The sequence below is a fragment of the Protomyctophum parallelum genome, assembly GCF_964188405.1.
Source record: "Protomyctophum parallelum genome assembly, chromosome: 10".
In the NCBI taxonomy this organism is placed as follows: Eukaryota; Metazoa; Chordata; class Actinopteri; order Myctophiformes; family Myctophidae; genus Protomyctophum; species Protomyctophum parallelum.
In genome coordinates this window covers 21457869-21475962 of record NC_139704.1, presented here as the reverse complement: position 1 = coordinate 21475962, position 18094 = coordinate 21457869, and the positions used below count along the sequence as shown (strand labels likewise).

Sequence of the window (18094 nt, the reverse complement as noted above, 5' to 3'; positions counted from 1 at the left end):
ACTTCACATGGGTGTGATTTTTTACTTTCTACTTGCAGGCTTGAGACGTTTCCTTTCCCAGTTGAAAACTATGTTTTTGTTTAAATTACAAGTCCTGTAAATACTAGCATTTTCTTTTAACAATGAGAACATTAGAGGTAGCTCTCTTAATAGTTCCATTCGGAGGACACTAGAGGTGCCACTTTCACAACCCATGGCACGCTGCTTACTATCGAAAGATGTTAAGTCACAACCATTCTGCAAACAATAATAAGCCAACCAGTTATGGTATTGTTGAGACTTGGCAGCATGGCAGGCGCTGTATGTTGATGTGTGCACGTTCGTTCTGCCAGATTTACTTTGTGGTACAACGGTGTCGATGGACTCGTGTGCCGAAAACAGACGATCCACAAGCTCACGGCGCATCGCCCAAGCGTTCTGAACTTCAGAAGCATGCCACATTCTGGGCGCAACAACGCCATACGGCAGCATCTTAAAACATCTTAACTTTATTGGCGAGGCGGGTTAGAGCGGGTTAAATAAAGCAATGAAGCATAATGGGATTTAACTTGTCCTCCTGCAAGGAAGTTTCGTAATCAAAGCATGCGCCTGCGCCTACCGTGTTGTGGAGCTGCATGCTTCACGGCTATTTGCATTCACCGACGTTGTTAACAATAAATCCAAAAAGCCGACATTTTCACATATGAGGAGGGTGAAGGAAGGAAGACAGGTTCTCAATCACATGCAATTCACGTGCACAGTTGACGTGCAGATTGTGTGCACTCACTGCACTGTGTCAAAATAAAAGCGATGCGGTTTTAGTCCACCCATAAGGTAATTAGAAAGTATGTTTTATTTTCTGATTATCAAGTAATCTTTTGCGGGCCGGTCAGAATCAGCCGGCGGGCCGTATTTGGCCCGCGGGCCGCACAATGCCTAGGTCTGCTCTAGACTACATGCTACTCCTTACACTCCAAGTAGTACTTTTCAAAATATCGATGTTGGATGTTTCATAGCAAGCCTATATTATTGTGTACAAGGTTCAGAAGGTTGACATTTCATTGTGAGCTTGCAGGCCTGCTATTTTTGGCACGCAACACTGTCTCTCAAGTTAGTGTGAATTAGGCTTCAAGACGGCGCGTTGGTCCGACTCGCACCATTACTAACCCTATCATTAACGCTAACCGCAAGCGAATATGCATAGTCGGAGAAATGGGATGTCGGAATTTTTCTATACTGTACACGTTCCCTTTTTTGTGTTAATAAGATTATATCTTTTGCATAGAAGTATGTCTTTAATGTTTTGATGAATTGAAAATGGAGGACCCTGATGTAAATAAGTCTTAGTGCTTTTTCTGGTTTTATCCTCTTAGCAGATTTTGTATTGACCTGTACGTTTGTTGAACTGTACCCATTATACAAACTGTTAATACAATTTTCAATCAAACTGTCCGTCCTCATGTTCTTCTTTCTACGCTCTCGAAATAAAGCAACAACAAACAAAAAAGAAGCCTGAAAATGTATAGAAAATAATTGATCTCGACAATGTTTAGTTCATTGCAAACTGGTAGTGCAAATATGCAAAAGCTTTTTGTGTAAATCCACTTGTGATTTTAATGTTCCTTGGTCTGTCATGTTCTCTCGTCAAAGCATTTCCTTTAGCAAATCGTTGCTGTCGGGTAGAAACCTTGCATGTCCAAAACCGTTCTTATTTTCAAGACATAAAAAAATAATAGCTGATCCACAAGCTCACCAACATGTCACATCGCAACGCGTTGTGAGTGATCTGCTATTTTCCCTACTTTTGTGTGACACTCTTGTATGATGAATTTTGGTATTAATTCAGAAAAAACAAATATGGAGATATCACATGTTTCTGCCCGACAGCAACGGAATGGAGTCACCAAGTTCAAGCAGCCGTGAGGATGACATTTTATTGTTGCTTCTAGATAAAAGGAAATTGTAATATCGAGTTCATCCTATTTTGGCAAAGAGGAGAGAACATGTTCTGTTTTGAATGAAGCTGGTCAACTAAAATATAAATACCAGACAAATAATTCATAGACTACTGTCTCCGTCAGTACTTTGGACTGTCCTGAATGAAGTATTTACGCACAGTGAGGTTGACCTCTGTCCAATTTCATTTTCTTTGCTTATGACTGTGAAAAAGTCTAGGTACAGCCTGTGCAGCTAGTGAGGATACTAGTAAAAAAACATGTAGTGTCCTCTATTTTCTTTCTTCATCCATCTGTCTACAGCAGTGGTTGCCACCCAATTCTATGGTTCATGAGTACATATCCCTTTTGTTTTTTTGTTCCCAACTTTTTATTTTTTATATATATTTTTTGTTTTCATGAATTAGAAACTAATTCAAACATTTTTCAAAAGATTGTCATGACTGAATAAATAAAAAATCTAAGAAATTCCATAAATTTGGGAGAGAAATATAGTAACCAGCAAGCATGGTCTACTCTTTCTCCTTTTCTCACACACTACACACAGAGATGGGGAGAGGATTGGGTAAACACAGCATACAGTAACACAAAGCCATCACAATTTGGCCATAGGAAAACACATTTGACTATTTGCTCTTGCGTGGTTTCTGATACAGCACAATTAATATACAATAGCTTATGTAGCCTGTAGGCAAGGCCAAGCAAAAATATCTATGGGCTGATGCATGAAAACAGTAAAATGTCAAACCGGTTCAGAAAATAATTATGACGGAAAAACAATGTTGCAGTTGTGCGAGCTGTGATGGGCATAACATAAGCTTGTATTTTTTTACTAACGTGTGGTATTTTCAGATGAAATAAACTGACTTGATGTGAAAAGGCCTTAGGAGGCTACACCCAACTGGACCACTGTGGTTTGAACCGACTGACAATGCCATCCTTGGAAAATTGCTGTCACTAGGAAATAGTCCAAATTGGGTGGGGGCATTATAATCGTCTCTGTTGGGCAGAAACCGTGTATCTTCATATTTAAACTATTTATGTTTTTTCGTAAATGAAACACTGTTCAAGTGTGCTCATAATATGGCGTATTTATTTTATTGAGAATGACGTTTGAATCCATTTTCGGACCACTTCTAAAGCCCATACCACACCAAAGGGTTTTTAAGGTAGACCACACGCACGCACGCACGCATGCACACACACAGTATGTGACACCCTCACTCCACATACAGTTCTGTTATCTTACTGGGAGAGACGAGACATTTTCTACACACCTGATTCCTATTGATGAAAAGATAATCACTGTGGAGCTTGAAGGTTGTGTGTGTGAGACTGTGAGTGTGTGAGGTTAACAACTGAAGACAGTTCTGGTCATGAGGTTATCAACATGCTCTCTTGTGTTCAAATGGAAATGTTGGCCTAAAGCCAAGGGGTCTCCCAGGAGCGTCCATTCAGTAATCTGTCTTTTTCAGCGGTTCTCAATGTAGGGTCCTAGCTAGGACCCTCAGGGTACTTTGACGAGGGGGTTCCAAATGGACCCTTATAGGTCTGTAACTCTGACAAATGGAACCAAATGGAACCTTACCGGTCCATTTGTACACTTTCAGAGTTATGCGAGTCGTTGAAATAAAAATGTTTGAGAACCACTGGGTCATGGTATCACTCACATATTGAAAGGCCATGTGGGTCACCAAGATCAGTATAGTCCAATAATTAAATGGCAGAGGTTGGACAAAATTGGATTATTTTGTTTCTCAACTGATTCTGACAGGATAGGTCTACTAGCCAGGATAAAGAATCTACCATAATCTGCTCACTGCGAATAGCCTAAATCTGTCTTAATCCAAGATGCCACCATTGACAACCTATTACAGTATAAGGCAATATTTTCTAAATTTTATTATGCTTTAAGCATCATGTGACGTGTCAAACTAGGGGTTTTTCATCATTCTGAATCCATTCCAAGCATCACTCCTTGGGCTAAAAACGGCCATAGCCGTCATCACAAATGTGATGAGGTCAGCACATTTTGGGGACATTTGGGCAAGTGGCTATGGCCAAATTTAGTCCAAGGAGTGTTTTTTGTGCAAAACTAGTGCTTGGAATGGATTCAGAATGATGAAACCCCCCTAGTTTGACACGTCACATGATACTTAAAGCATAATGAAATTGAGAAAATATTATATAATAGGTCATCAATGGTGGCATCTTGGATTAAGGCCAATTTAGGGTATTCGCAGTGAGCAGATTACAGTAGATTTTTTATCCTGGATAGTAGACCTAAAGTCCTGTCAGAATCAGTCAACAAAATAATAAAATGTTGTCCAACCTGAGAGGATTTTCTTTACTTCATTTAATGACAATCTGTTGATTTCGATTTTGAGATAAAGTGTGCAAGTGGATCATTTGGCCTAATGGTGGCACTAGTGGAACTGGAACGGTGAGTTAAGGGGTCCCGGAAAACATTATCCATTCTGCCAGCCATGTTCTGGAGATCACGAAGGTGCACAGAAAATTCAATAGCAATCCAGGCCGGTAGTTTTTGAGATGTTGTTTGGGACCAAAACGAATGTCAATTCAATGTGCACAAATTTGGAGAGAGAGCGAGTGTAACCATAACGCAACGCATGTCGAACCAAACGCACTGCCGCGGAAGTGAGCGGCAGTCAAGTGTCATAATCCCCCCCCAGTTTCCCCGGCAGCTGCAGCCCCTTCTCCCAGTAGCACCGCGGCTGTTACCGGCAGTTTACCGTGAAATGCAATTGGAGTTGTGATTAGTAAGAGAGTAAAGGTCACCCCACTGACTCTTTTAGTTAGCCAGAGAATCTCTCAAGACAGATTCAGCTAAAAGAATAAATAACATGTTTTTACCAAATGAGTTACCAGATTGATCAGGAAAAAAACTAATTCAAAGTCACTGATCTTCCATCTTAGGCAATTTAAAGCGACTGTGCTTGACAAGAAAACAAGCAAACAATCAAACAAACAAAGCAGTGTTGTGTTCCCAGTGTTTGCCACAGGGAACGCAGCTGTTTCTTACGCATGGTACTGTGACGCTGAATAATAAATGCTCAAAGCACCGATAAAAAGCAACAACCGTTCCTGCCCGTAAGCTCCGACAAACATCTCCATTCCAGTCTCCAACGCAGCAGACCTGCATTTGCACGACAGAGCTATGCAACATAGCCGAAGCGGTGGCTTTGTCTCCAGGATAAAGGGGAGAGTCGTGTCAATAACAGAAGGCCTTATTTTTACAGTGCAGTGGCCATGACGTACAGTGAGCAAGACTCTCCCCTTTTTGAAACGACACATAGATAAATAAATGCACATGAGAGGGAAAAGGGGAAAAGACCACTTCTCTTGAAGCAGCGCCTCGTCGTTTGGCAGAGAGTCATGGGCAAACTGCCAAGGTACTACTTTTCACTTTCCTGACATGAGGCTGAGGCAGGCAGTAGAGGGTTGGGGGGGAGGGGCGTGTGAGTGTGTGCGTCAGCAGGTCCGCCTGGGACTCCCTCTGCCAGAAGGTGGGACGAGCATGTGGTTCTTATCTTATCTAGCGGGCAGGCTGGTGTACATCGTGCAACGCTGACATTCAGCAAGTGGTGGAAAGACTTACAAATGAAAAGGCTTTGACTCTACTCATACTCAGTCGTCGTAATTTATTCATTCAGCCACCTGAGGCTCAAAAAGGGGCATGTACTGTACAGTATGCAGGTATCTGGTGAAGCATGTGTGTTCACCGACGAATCAAGGGACGAATGAATGGCGACGAAAAGGCCACTTCCTTTTTATTTTTCTTGGCTCCACCAAATCGATGCGATTGTCGCGAACGAGGGTGTCATATTAAGAAAGTGCTGTGTTCACTCTGACCTCAAAGTGCTAATATCACCGGCACCAGCAATCACACCACTTTAAAGAGACACACCCCCCACATGGTGAAAACAAACACCGCCACACAAACATGCAAGCTCACACCTCTGACACTGCGGGTGAGAGAGAATCAGAGAGAGAAAGAATCACAGAGAGAGAGAGAGAGAGAGAGAGAGAGAGAGAGAGAGACAGATTTCCATGGAAATGTAATTTGCATCATTTCCACTGCCATGGTCCAGGTCATTAGACTTAAAGGGTGAGGGCTATAAATGGCAAGCTGAGATGTAGATAAGGAATGTCCCTTGATCCGCAGTCTAACAGTACGGTTGCAGTTAACCTGCAGCTCTCTCCCGGCTACTATACAGTCACATATCAGGTCAACCTTCGGACTCAACCAGGAAAAGCCCTGTCCTCTGCAGCGACGAAGGGTAAGTTATAAATATGAGAGATGATAATCTGCCGAAAAGTGTTTTAATAACAATCTTCACCTCGACAAATCATGTTATATCTGTGCTTGCCTTTTCCTCCCTCATTTTTGAATTAAACTTGAACGTGGGCCAGCCGGCCTACGACTGAGCCAAGATTCGCGGGTTAACGTGACCGTGCACTGTGACCGGAGCTGCTGCCTGGGAGACACTGCATCCCTTCCTCAAACGGCTGGTTTGATGTAGCGCTGCACCCTGTCCCCCTGAGCCACATTAGGGGCAGGATCGTGTTGCCTTGTCCCACATCTGGACCCGCGCTGAACTCCGCAGCTCCACTGCAGAGAGGCCAGTGGGGACCCCGGCGTAATGAGAACCACAGATCCCCACGTACTGTTCTTTTATGAGCCATGACACTTGGACAAGACCTGGAGAGATCCACATGTATGTGGCCTTTTCCTATTCCCCCGCAAGACCTGACCCCGTGACCAGTCCCACAAAGGGTCAGCGGAATGTACTTGAGGAAAATGTCACTGACTTTTCGCAGCTCGAACGACACAATGTGTGTGTGCAGCAAGGCTGTGTCGTATAGACTCGTAGTAGTAGGGGCTGACATAAAAAAAGGAAAGTCACATTTCACAACACGCTAATACAGGGCTTGCCTTCCTGGCTGTTCAGACAAACCAAATAAAGGAACTATTTGGCATTAACCCAGGCGAGGATGTATGTAATTACGTATGGAATTCAACGTCCAAGCAAGCGAGCACTCATAATCATATTCCAGGCATGACAATAATATGCAGATAGTCAGTTGATACAACCGCTGTCATACTGAATGACTTCTTCCAAAAGGATGAAAAACTGTGCTATGAGAGATGGCATGCAGTATGGCAGGAAATGTCCAGCGTGAGCACTTCCTAACTGACAATGCCGCTTTCTTCACGAAGTTAAGCAATTCCTCCACGTCCAATTGGGCTGGGAAATGCCTGACAGATCATATTAATCCATTATGGGCGGGAACCCCTGTTGGTGTTTTAAGGATTATGTTATAGTATAGCTATTGATAAATAGCAGATCTACAAGCTCACTACGAGCATGTAGGTCTGCTATTTTTGAAAAATTGTGAAAATGTGCCTCAAGTCTTTGAATATATTCTTTCAGAACTAACTTTTTTAACTCAAATCTTTGCTTCTGGGGGAGGTCCCTGGAACAACATATTTTCAGATGGAGGTCGGTGGTCAATTTCATATATCTTTGGGTGTCCCGGGCATAAAAATGTTTGAGAACGACTGACATAGAAACATGGGTTTTTCAGAAAACTGTCATGATTTAGAGGAGAATCGTAGAATCGTTCCCAGGTCAAAATGGGTTAAGCTTTGCCCTAGCATGACCTCTGATACTAACCAGAACTGTGGGACATTTCTATAAACACATGCATGCACAATTGCACATACACATGTACACACACATAAATGCACAGGCAAACACATGATAATGACATGATAAGCCTACAACTGGCATGCTTTAACCATTTCAACCTGGCGTCCCCAGTGTTGTCCCTGAACTGAACGTACTGTATTTCTACTTGAACGTCATTGTGAACACGTTCGTGTGAATGTCACTTTCTCACGTTCAACTTCGTTCAAGAGTGAGTGTTTCCATAGAGCCTTCCAGGCGAATTCCCCACTAAAACAAACCCTAAACAGGCCTTAATATCTAGCGGAAAACCCACCAATAAGCCCTTATCCGACACAAATTAACTAATCTTACTCAGCCGTCACTGGAGTGTGCAGCGCGCATCTACGGCATGATGATGATGATCCAATCACGCACGCAGACAGCAAACACAGAACTGACTCCCGACCCAAACTTGTTGTTTGATTAAACATAATGTGCCACGAAAAATAGCTTCCAATAGCTTAGTGTCCATATCGCCCCGAACGGCCAAAAAAATACATCTCCCTCCCACAGTGAGTGAAGCGCAGCGATGCCAGATTTATTCTTTGTCGCACAACGTGTTCCGTGCTGAAAATTGCTGATCTACTTGTAGCTTGTAGATCAGCTATTTTCAGCACGCCCATATGCAGGCTGTGAGAACTGAGAACATTCAGAAACTTTTGCCTTAAAAGCATGCAGCTTTCACAAGTGTGCCCATAAAGACAAGGAAAAGGATTAAGAATTCGGTGGCATTTCACATTGCAAAAGAGAATTTTTTTTCCAAAATGTAAAGAAATTACAAGGAATTAATTTGGATAATGGCAATGGAGATATTGTAAAAGTTGTCATTTTATTAATCCCAAAGTTGTTGTTTTTTAAGGTTTGGACTTAATTTCCAATAGGAATAAAGTATGTGGTTTTATATGGCTATAGGCTGTGGCAATAATTAAAATTAAAAAAAAGAAAAATAACTATAATAGTTTGTTTTTTGGAACCATGAACTTTAGTTCAAATTTTTGAATGAACTGAACTAGTTCATTAAAAAGAAATTGAACTGTGAACTGAACTAGTTCATAAAATAACTTTCACAAAACTGGGCGTTCCTCTATATGGGTTAGGTTACACGTTCAAAAGATTTTAAAAACTTTTTTTTTTAAATAGCTGATCTACAAGCTTGAGCTATTTGTCATACAGTCCACTACAGCAGTCGGCTCAACTTATACTTCAGTGACAGGCGTCCCCCAGGGATCTGCCCCCTCCTTTTTTCCTTCCACAATAAATATCTACAAGCTTTCAAAGCATTGTGAGCTTATAGATCTATTTTACTATCGTCAATTGCTATTTTTGCGGAATGTTCACCTCCAGTATAAGGACACACAGTCGCACACTAAGGTTCATGTGGACTATTAAATGACTTTGAATTTTAAGAGTTGAGCATGAGCTCAACGACAGACTGAGTGACCCAACACTGCAGGATTTATGAACTGAGGTTGTGGTTCTCCGTAGAGGAATGTATTTGCCGTCTGTGCCCTCGGAACAGAGGGCAACTCAGCTGAAACGACCCCGTTTCTGCAGGGACAATGACAGGAGGGTAATCATCCCATTGATAGTCAAGAAAACAAATGGAACACAAATGCTTGTGTCCTCTGTGGATTTCCATGTGGATTTTTTGAAGTACATGATTTTTACATTAAAGTTGGAGAGCAGTGATTCTCAATGTGTTTAATTTCAAGGACCCCCCTGGCACCCATTAGTCCCCCATAGCAGGCTTACAGACCTGTAAGGGTCCATTTAGTTCCTAAAAATCAATACTTTAGCTGGGGACCCCCATGGAACTCCTTCAAATACCCCATTTTGAGAACCACCAACACGTCATAAAAACACTAGCTGTCATAATGAATTGAATATCGTTACTGTCGGGCAAAAACTCAGCTTCAGTCCAGAGCATCATCTCAAGATGTAAACAAGTTTTTTCCACTTACAGGTCCGATAAAAGCTATATTAAGCTGTAAACATACCATAGTCCTTTATACACCTATAAACCCTATAGCGTCTGTATTCTGGGCTGAACATTCGGCAAAAATAGCAGCTCTACAGCTCACAATGCAAGATTTATATTTAGTGTGGAGGGGAAAGTGGAGAGGGCCTAATATAGGCCCCTGGTGGACTACGATCAACTGAATATGGTTCACTCACACTTATAAATAAAACATAGTAGCAATTGTAAGTGTGAGCTATTTAAATAATAACCCATACCAATAACACAGAAATGTGATAATAGTTGCTTTATGTCAAATTATATGGAAACCAATATGTTATACAGTATATCCTGTGCGTTGACACATAATAAAATGGAGGTTTTGTTTTGTTAGATTTGATCTATTTACATGAACACCTGCCACAAGCCAGCTTAAGATCAAATAAAGTTTCAAAGCACCACATCAATCTCATATTAATGCTTGGCATTGTTACGCATATTTACGATTTAATATATTGCAGTGGGAAAGTATTCTGAAATCTTTGTCCTTGTCCCCTGTGTGTGTGTGTGTGTGTGTGTGTGTGTGTGTGTGTGTGTGTGTGTGTGTGTGTGTGTGTGTGTGTGTGTGTGTGTGTGTGTGTGTGTGGCGGGGGGGTGAGGGTATAGGGGTATGTGGGTGTTGGATACCTGCATGTTTCAATAATACATTCCATGATCACATTATAATGCTATGTGTATTCTTTGGCATCATCAAGCAAGCCAGATTAAAAACACAGCTAACAATATTGTTGAGAACTTGGTGTGTGAGTATACACCACTAATGTGTATGACAAAAACCTATGCTGAAATGAATGACTCTCAAATAAGGCCTGCGGTGGCCTTAAAACACCCATGCAAGCGCTGAAACTTTTCTTCTGATGGTAGCTGTCTGTAATAAAGTATGTAATGAAATATTGACCTTGTTTAAAAGCTTGGGGGCATGTGTGGCGCTGGCTATAAAGTTAGGTGTCAAAGTGGAAATGCCTAGATAGGCAAAGTTTAATGTAGCATTATAATGAAGCTCATTTGTATAATCTCTGCAACTTATTTTAAGTGTCTCAAGAGTTCATATATCTCCTGTGTGTGTGTGTGTGTGTGTGTGTGGGGGGGGGGGGGGGGGGGGGGGGGTAATAAAGACACTTGTATACACTCAAAACACTCAAATACAGGTAGCTACAACCTCCAACAGTAAAGTCCCCACCCTTGCTCTAACCTAGCTGTCAATCTGTCATTCATTAGGTTTGGTGAATACTCACACTGCAGGGATGTATTCTCTAAGCCATACATAGTGATGATTTCATAAGCTATAAGGTGTACGGCAATTTGTTCTGTCACCAGTCAAACAAATTCAATTTAGAGAGAGAGAGAGAGAGAGAGAGAGAGAGAGAGAGAGAGAGAGGCAGGCACTGGAGCACCAGAGAGCAAATTGAAACACAAACATACATATTAGAGGCTAAACTGTCAGAATGGAGTTATTTCTGTTCTTAAAAGTGAAGGAGAAATACAAATAAATACATTTAAAAAAGAAGTACGTACTTGCACCCAGAAAACAGTCCGTTAACCTTCTGAAACAGCTTGTTGAAGACGGGCCATCTTCCATGTCGGATTGTTGAGCGCAAAAAAGGGAGAGCGAGAGGGAGAAAGACGCACCTCTCTCTGCTGCAGAAAAACTTGTGCGCGTTTTTAGCAGCGACGACGCCAGCCCCAACACACACACTCACACACGCGCGCACGCGCGCGCACACACACACTCACACGCACGCGCGCACGGCACACACATACACAACGCGTCCGGATGGAAGTGCTATATTATAATAATGGTCCGTTGCTCTGAGCGGTACGATGCCGTGAGCGGCGCTGACTGAGCGCTGCTTTGACTGAGCGCTGCTTGACGAGCAACGGCTAAAAAGGCAAAGATCTCCCACACCACCACCTCCTCCTCCTCCTCCCACCAGCCACCACCTCCAGACCACCACCACCACGCCGAGGTGTAGCTAGCTAGACGTCGGTCCGCCCTCCTCCTCCTCCTCCTCCTTCGGCGTGGCAGACAGACAGCTATAGCTATTAGCTAAACTCAGAGCCTGTGTGAACTGTGAATGTGCGAGAGAAAGAGAGCTGAAAATGAAGGAAGAGAAACAGGGGCGACGCGACGACACACACACACACACACACACACAAATGGGAGGAGGATACGAGTTGAGTTGGAAACAGTGGAACGGAATCAACCGCACTACAGTTGTTTGGGGGATAGAGTCACGCAGCTGACTAGTTGTAGACCCCCCCTTCCTGAAAATGCGCGCGTGTTACACACACACACACACACACACACACACACACACACACACACACACACACACGGTTGGATGCTGGCTGCTGTTCCCCCCGGTGTCGCGTATTGCTGCTGAGCTCAGTGAGCTGAGCCACATCTCTGAGTGAATGGCTACCAGCCTCAGCCTGGCTGTCTCCAATGTGTTTAATTAGGTTGCTGCTGTAGCCTACGTAGCTCCGCTACGTTGCTGCTACTCCATCATCACATTCGCACAAAGGGTGTTGTTTTGCCGAAAAAAGGACGGATGAACTTCGCGTTGTCAGCCATCAGTTATTTTATTATCTGCTAAGCCCCCCAGGCTGGTCCACCGTCCAGACTCCAGAGCGTTAGCGAGTTTTAGATTAGAGTTTCTTTAGAGCACACGCTCTGGACCAGGGCTACATTTCGGGCAATGACCTCACCTGATGACGGAATTAACAAATTCATGAACAATCAATGAGCTTTGGGGTGGACAGGCTAGTAGGCTATACATCACTGAAGAGGACAGAGTCATTGTATTGATTGATTGATTGGAAACTTTATTAACAGCTTGTAGAATAAGCACAGTTCAAGGTCTGCTATGAGGATAGTATAGGCTATACAATTCCATTTCTATCAATCAATCAATCAATCAATCAATCAATCTTTATTTGTCACATACATATTAAAAAAGTAGTATCTTTAAAATGCAGTGAAATGTATGTAGGTCAGCCCCACAGAACAGTGAACAGTAAAACAGGACAAGAGGACTAAACTAAAACTAAAAACCATTTAAAATACTTCCAACCCTATAAAAGCAGACTATAATAAAAAGTAGTTAGACTACAAATAAATAATGTCCATAGAGGTATTATGTCATGTCCATGTGAAGGGAGAGGGGGGGGGGGGGGGGGGTTGTATGTGCGTACGTGCACTCAAACTGCCCGTCTCCCAAGGTCCATGTCATCATTTAAAATCCTAATGGCCTGGGGGAAGAAACTTTTCCTCAGTCTTTCCAGGACAGCCTTGTGTATCCTGTATCTTCTCCCGGACCTCAGCAGCTCAAACAGACCATGAGCCGGGTGGGTACTGTCCTCCATGATCCGCTTGGTCTTTGTTCTGCAGCACTTGGTATAGATCTCCTGGAGGGCTGGGAAGCTGCCTCCTGTGATCCTCCCCGCCATCCTGACGACCCTCTGCAGGGCTTGCTGGTCTCGCACCGTACAGTTCCCATACCACGCTGTGATGTTTCCTGACAGGACGCTCTCTATGGTGCAGGTGTAGAAGTTGTGTAGTGCAAGAGGAGACACTCCAAAAGATCTCAGGCGTCTGAGATGGTACAGCCTCTGCCGTGACTTCTTCACCACAGCGTTCGTCTGGGTTGACCATGACAGGTCTTCAGTCAGGTGTACACCTAGATATTTAAAACAGGTTACCCTTTCCACCGTGGTCCCACTGATGTTAAGGGGGGCGTAGTTCTTGTTGCCCTTTAACCTGAAGTCCACTATCATCTCCTTTGTTTTGCTGGTGTTCAGGAGGAGACTGTTATCCTGACACCAGTGAGTCAGTCTCTCCACCTCCTCCAGGTAGGGGGACTCATTCCCCTCTGAAATCAGGCCAATCACAGCCGTGTCATCTGCAAACTTCACAATCGAATTTGATTCCTGGGTGGCTACACAGTCATGTGTGTACAGAGAGTACAGTAGTGGACTCAGTACGCAGCCTTGTGGTGCACCTGTGTTGAGGGTCATGGTTGATGAAATGTGTCTTCCGGCTTTCACCGCCTGTGGTCTGCCTGTCAGGAAGTCATGGATCCATCGACACAGTGTGCGGCTGACTCCTAGGTCCCTTAGTTTGCTGATGAGCCTGGATGGAATGATGGTGTTAAAAGCGGAGCTATAATCAATAAATAATAGCCGCACGTAGGTATCCTTCTTCTTCTTGTTGTCCAGGTGGACAAGAACAGTCTCAAGGATATGCTCGATGGCATCATCAGTGGATCTATTGGGACGATAGGCAAACTGTAGGTTGTCAAATGACCCTGGCAGTAGGGAGGAAATGTGGCCTTTAATCAGCTTTTCAAAGCACTTCATCACTACTGATGTTAGCGCTACTGGGCGATAGTCATTTAGACAGCTGGGTTTTGGGATCTTGGGTACCGGTATAATAATGGACTCCTATGCATAGGCTATAACCTAGAGTAGTATACAATATTGAAACCTAATGCCCCCCATCCAGCACAATACATGTGCGAGTAGTCAGCATTTATCAGTCAGTAAAGAATTATCATAACATTATAGATTAAACAAATTAAACAAATCAGGGTGGCGGTGGCTAAGGGGGTAGAGTGGCCGGATGGTAAACGCAAGGTTGCCAGTTTTAACACGGGCTCCGGCTCCCCCAGAGTTAGTGTCGAAGTGTCCTTGAGCAAGACACTGAACCCCGAATTTCTCCTGATGTGCAGGTTGGTGCCTTGCATGGTTTCCGCCACCATCGGCATATGAATGAATGGGTATAATTGAATGCAATTCTATGACGTAGATAGGCCCAAAATGGGCGGAGCCCACCACTTTTACAACCCGGAAGAAGGGGTGAAAACGCCTCATGCACTGAGTGAGCAACTCCATGCAAGTGGATGGGAGTCTCTATCTATGGTACAACTATCAATAATAAAGTCCATGGAGTGAAAGGATCATAGATAGGCTCGTTTATTAAAGGCATCAGTGGTATCAGACAAAAATCAAAGTCATGACACCGCACAAATGTTGTGCCATAAACATACCCACTGCTTATCAACAGCCCACTTGAAGATGCTTGTTGGATTTCAAAGTACAAAACATCAACCCTTATCAACAGTTATCTACACCACTGGTTCTCAAAGTGGGTTCCGGGGGTCCCTTGAGGGCGTTCCAGCTCTCCCACAGCAAAATGAGGAACAATTGAAACACTTGAGCCCTATTTTATTTTTCGGCTTTCGGAAAAGGTTATCACAAGCTCACAATGTGTCAAGATGCAAAAGGTTGTGAGTGAGCTTATATATAGTATATTTTTGATAAATGTTGACAAATGGTCTCTTGTGGGGTCCCTGTCACAACATCCTTTCAGGTGGGTGTCCGAGGTGCGATGTGTCCGAGGTAGCCTCGCGTAGCGATACTAACATCACTGCGTGGTATACTGGATATTATTTTTGAGGGTTGCTATGTCCAGCTTTGAGGGTTTGTGTAAACACAAACATTGAAGACAAAAGTGTGTAAACACAAACTTTGAAGACAAAAGTTAGGACGCAAATTGTGACTGGCCAGAATGAGATGATGTATGATGACGTATGATGATAAGACCGCCCCTCACTTCACACGGGTGTGATTTATTTTGCAATGTCCCGTCCCATATTTGCATACTGGTTCCAGACGAACCTGGTTGGCTCGTCAACACTTCGGCCATGAAGTCCTCCCACAATTGAAAGGGACCAGACTTAATTTGCCTGGAATATGCATTGCAAAGGCAGATGAAGGCTGGCTATGCGAGGCTATGTCTAAAGGCCAAATATAGTAGAGTTTGGGGGTCCTCGACATGAAAATGTTTGAGAACCACTGATCTATACGGCTGTTTAACTGGGCCAGACTAGGTGCAGATCTGGAGAGCAATCTCAGTGGAGCAATCTCACAAACCCTGTAGACTCTGTATGTCCGTTATCAGTGTCCCTCTGGACCTAAACTGCAACATGATACAGCATAAATAGCACAACAGAATTACATTCTGATCATATCTAGATTGCTCTAGCTTTATCAAGATTTAAGGACCCCCAAATTGATATGAATTTGGCCGCAGTCCCCTATCTGAAAAGACTTTGTGCCAGGGACCCCCATGAGAGAATCTATGGTAAAATATTTCTTTTTTGAAAATAGCACATCTACATGTGTACTGTGGTCAAACTGATACAATCGGTTAAAGAGATACAATATTAACACCTTTTTGTGCAGCTAAAGTGAATATAGCATCAAAATCTGTATCCATTCATATGTTGGCTTTAAAAACAAAAAACTAAACTAAACTAAAAGCAGATGAACAAGCTCACATCGCGTCACTTCGTGCCACGATGCACGCTTTTGTACATCTGGTAGGCCTATTTTAGAAATATTTAGAAAATTTAGAATTATCATTTAGAATTAGAAAGAACACAATTACCTTTCTCTTCTGGGGGTCCCTTGCACAAAACCTTTTCAGATGGGGGACCATGCATTGCATATCAACTGGGGTTACGTCAGACCGTGTGCCATCAATCACTGGCATTCCTCTGCACTCTCTGGCAGCTGGCTCAGGCCGAGGTCAGGGGTCATGCATAGCATAACGTGTTCTCACTGGCACGGCGGCGCGTGTCTGTTCCTCCCTCCCGCCTCATTCCTCCTTCTGTTGCTCTAACACTCCCCCCTCGTTGCCCTTACCCATTCAACTCTGTCATCCTAGACCAGTGTTTCCTCAAACGTTTTCATGCCCCCCCCCCCCCCCCCCCCCCCTCGCCAAATAAATATGTGTTTGACCGCGGACGCCCGACTGAAGAGAGTTTGTGGAGGGAAAAAAAGGGACCCAGTGCCTCCCTGCTTGACACTCAGCATCAAGGGTTGGATTTGGCGGTCCCCTGCGACATACTAGCATCATCATGTCCAGCGGGTGTACTTGTACATCATGTGACAATACTAGCATCATCATCGTGTCCAGGGGGTATCAGCATCATGTCCAGGGGGTGTACTTGTACATCATGTGACAATACTAGCGTCAGCATCATGTCCAGGGGGTGTACTTGTATACATAAAGCTGCGTCACGCTCCAGAAACAGGAGATGGGCTCCTGCCGTATGGGCCTCACAGCTCGGAAAGGCTTAATTACTTATAGAACCCTGAGGGGCTCTGGTCAACCATATAAGTGGTCAAAAGTAATCAACAAAACTATACTATAAAAACTGGTCAAACATTGGACTTGATTTGTCAAAAAAAAAGAAGACAAATCAAATAATATAAGAATTGGCTAGTTAGCTTTCAATACGGGAGCTACTGTACCTCTGTGTCTCATTAGTTGCTATAGCCTACATGTAGCAGCACGGCGTGCACGGCGTGCGCACACACACAAACACACACACACGAATTTGAAGGTTTTCAGAAAACATAACATAAGAGACAACAAACATAACATAACATAACATAACAGACAGAGTCTAAATAAATACCCTATAGACTCTGTCTGCCTCAGGTCTAAAGGGTGGTTAGTGAGGGGGAGTCTGATACAAGTGAAAGCACAAAACTGAGGGGAGAGGCAGGCAAAGGAATATCGGCCATTATAGGGAACTATAGTCTCGCCAGCCAGACTGTTGCCTCCCACAATTAGCAAATGCTTCAGTCATACAGTCTGGAGCACAGGAGCTCTGAAAATGATCCGAGGATAAATCGGATGTTACGCCTCTTCCCCTCTTCCGTTTCGTCTTTACAACCGATCAAATATGAGTCAGAATGAATGAACTGAGCATGTATGGCTTATCAGAAATCGAAATAAAATAAATATTTCAAAAAATATTTTCGTGAACGGAAATGATGAACAGATGACAGCTTCCGTTCTCTGCTTTGGGGATGTGTCGTCCCAGACTCTAAATGAAGAGCGTTCGGTACAGGGGAACTCTCTGCAGTGACAAGCAATCCTCACTTCGTATGTCTCTTATTATCAGCCTTGTAACTATACCGTACGACAACACCACCAGGAGACACATTTACAAAGCCCAAGACTTCCAGTCAAAACATTATTTGGATTTTGGGGTTTTCCCTGAGAAAAGCTGCAGTCCTGTTAGCCCTAATCTTCAACATCAGTGAGATTTTATTCTAAAATTGTCATAAGAAGTAGCCTATAGATTCTAGAGGTTGCATAAGAGCTGACAGCAATCTTCAGAGTTCTGGCAGGTTTGTACAGCAGGGATTCTCATCCTTTTAAAATCCAAGGATTAGTTCAACCCCCATTTGATACCTTTTCTTTTAACCTCTTGGACCCCAATCTACAGAGTAAAATCCTCAGTGTTCATTTAAATCTGAGAGCGTACAAGTGGGACCAAATTTGACCAAATTTGACTGATGGACTGCCATTG

At 43.5% G+C, this 18094-nt stretch overlaps 1 protein-coding gene across 3 annotated transcripts in view; it reads right to left on the bottom strand.

The window, feature by feature from the left end:
* pde10a (phosphodiesterase 10A) overlaps positions 1–11602 on the bottom strand; it is an 88598-nt gene extending 76996 nt beyond the window's left edge. For all 3 annotated transcript variants that reach the window (XR_014569896.1, XR_014569897.1, XM_083775646.1), the window contains exon 1: positions 11220–11602. Coding sequence is in view for 1 of the 3 variants with exons in the window: in XM_083775646.1 (XP_083631772.1) it covers positions 11220–11283 (64 nt within the window). In the remaining 2 variants the exon portion in view is untranslated. The remainder of the gene's footprint in view (positions 1–11219) is intronic.
* Between the last annotated feature and the right edge of the window lie 6492 nt (positions 11603–18094).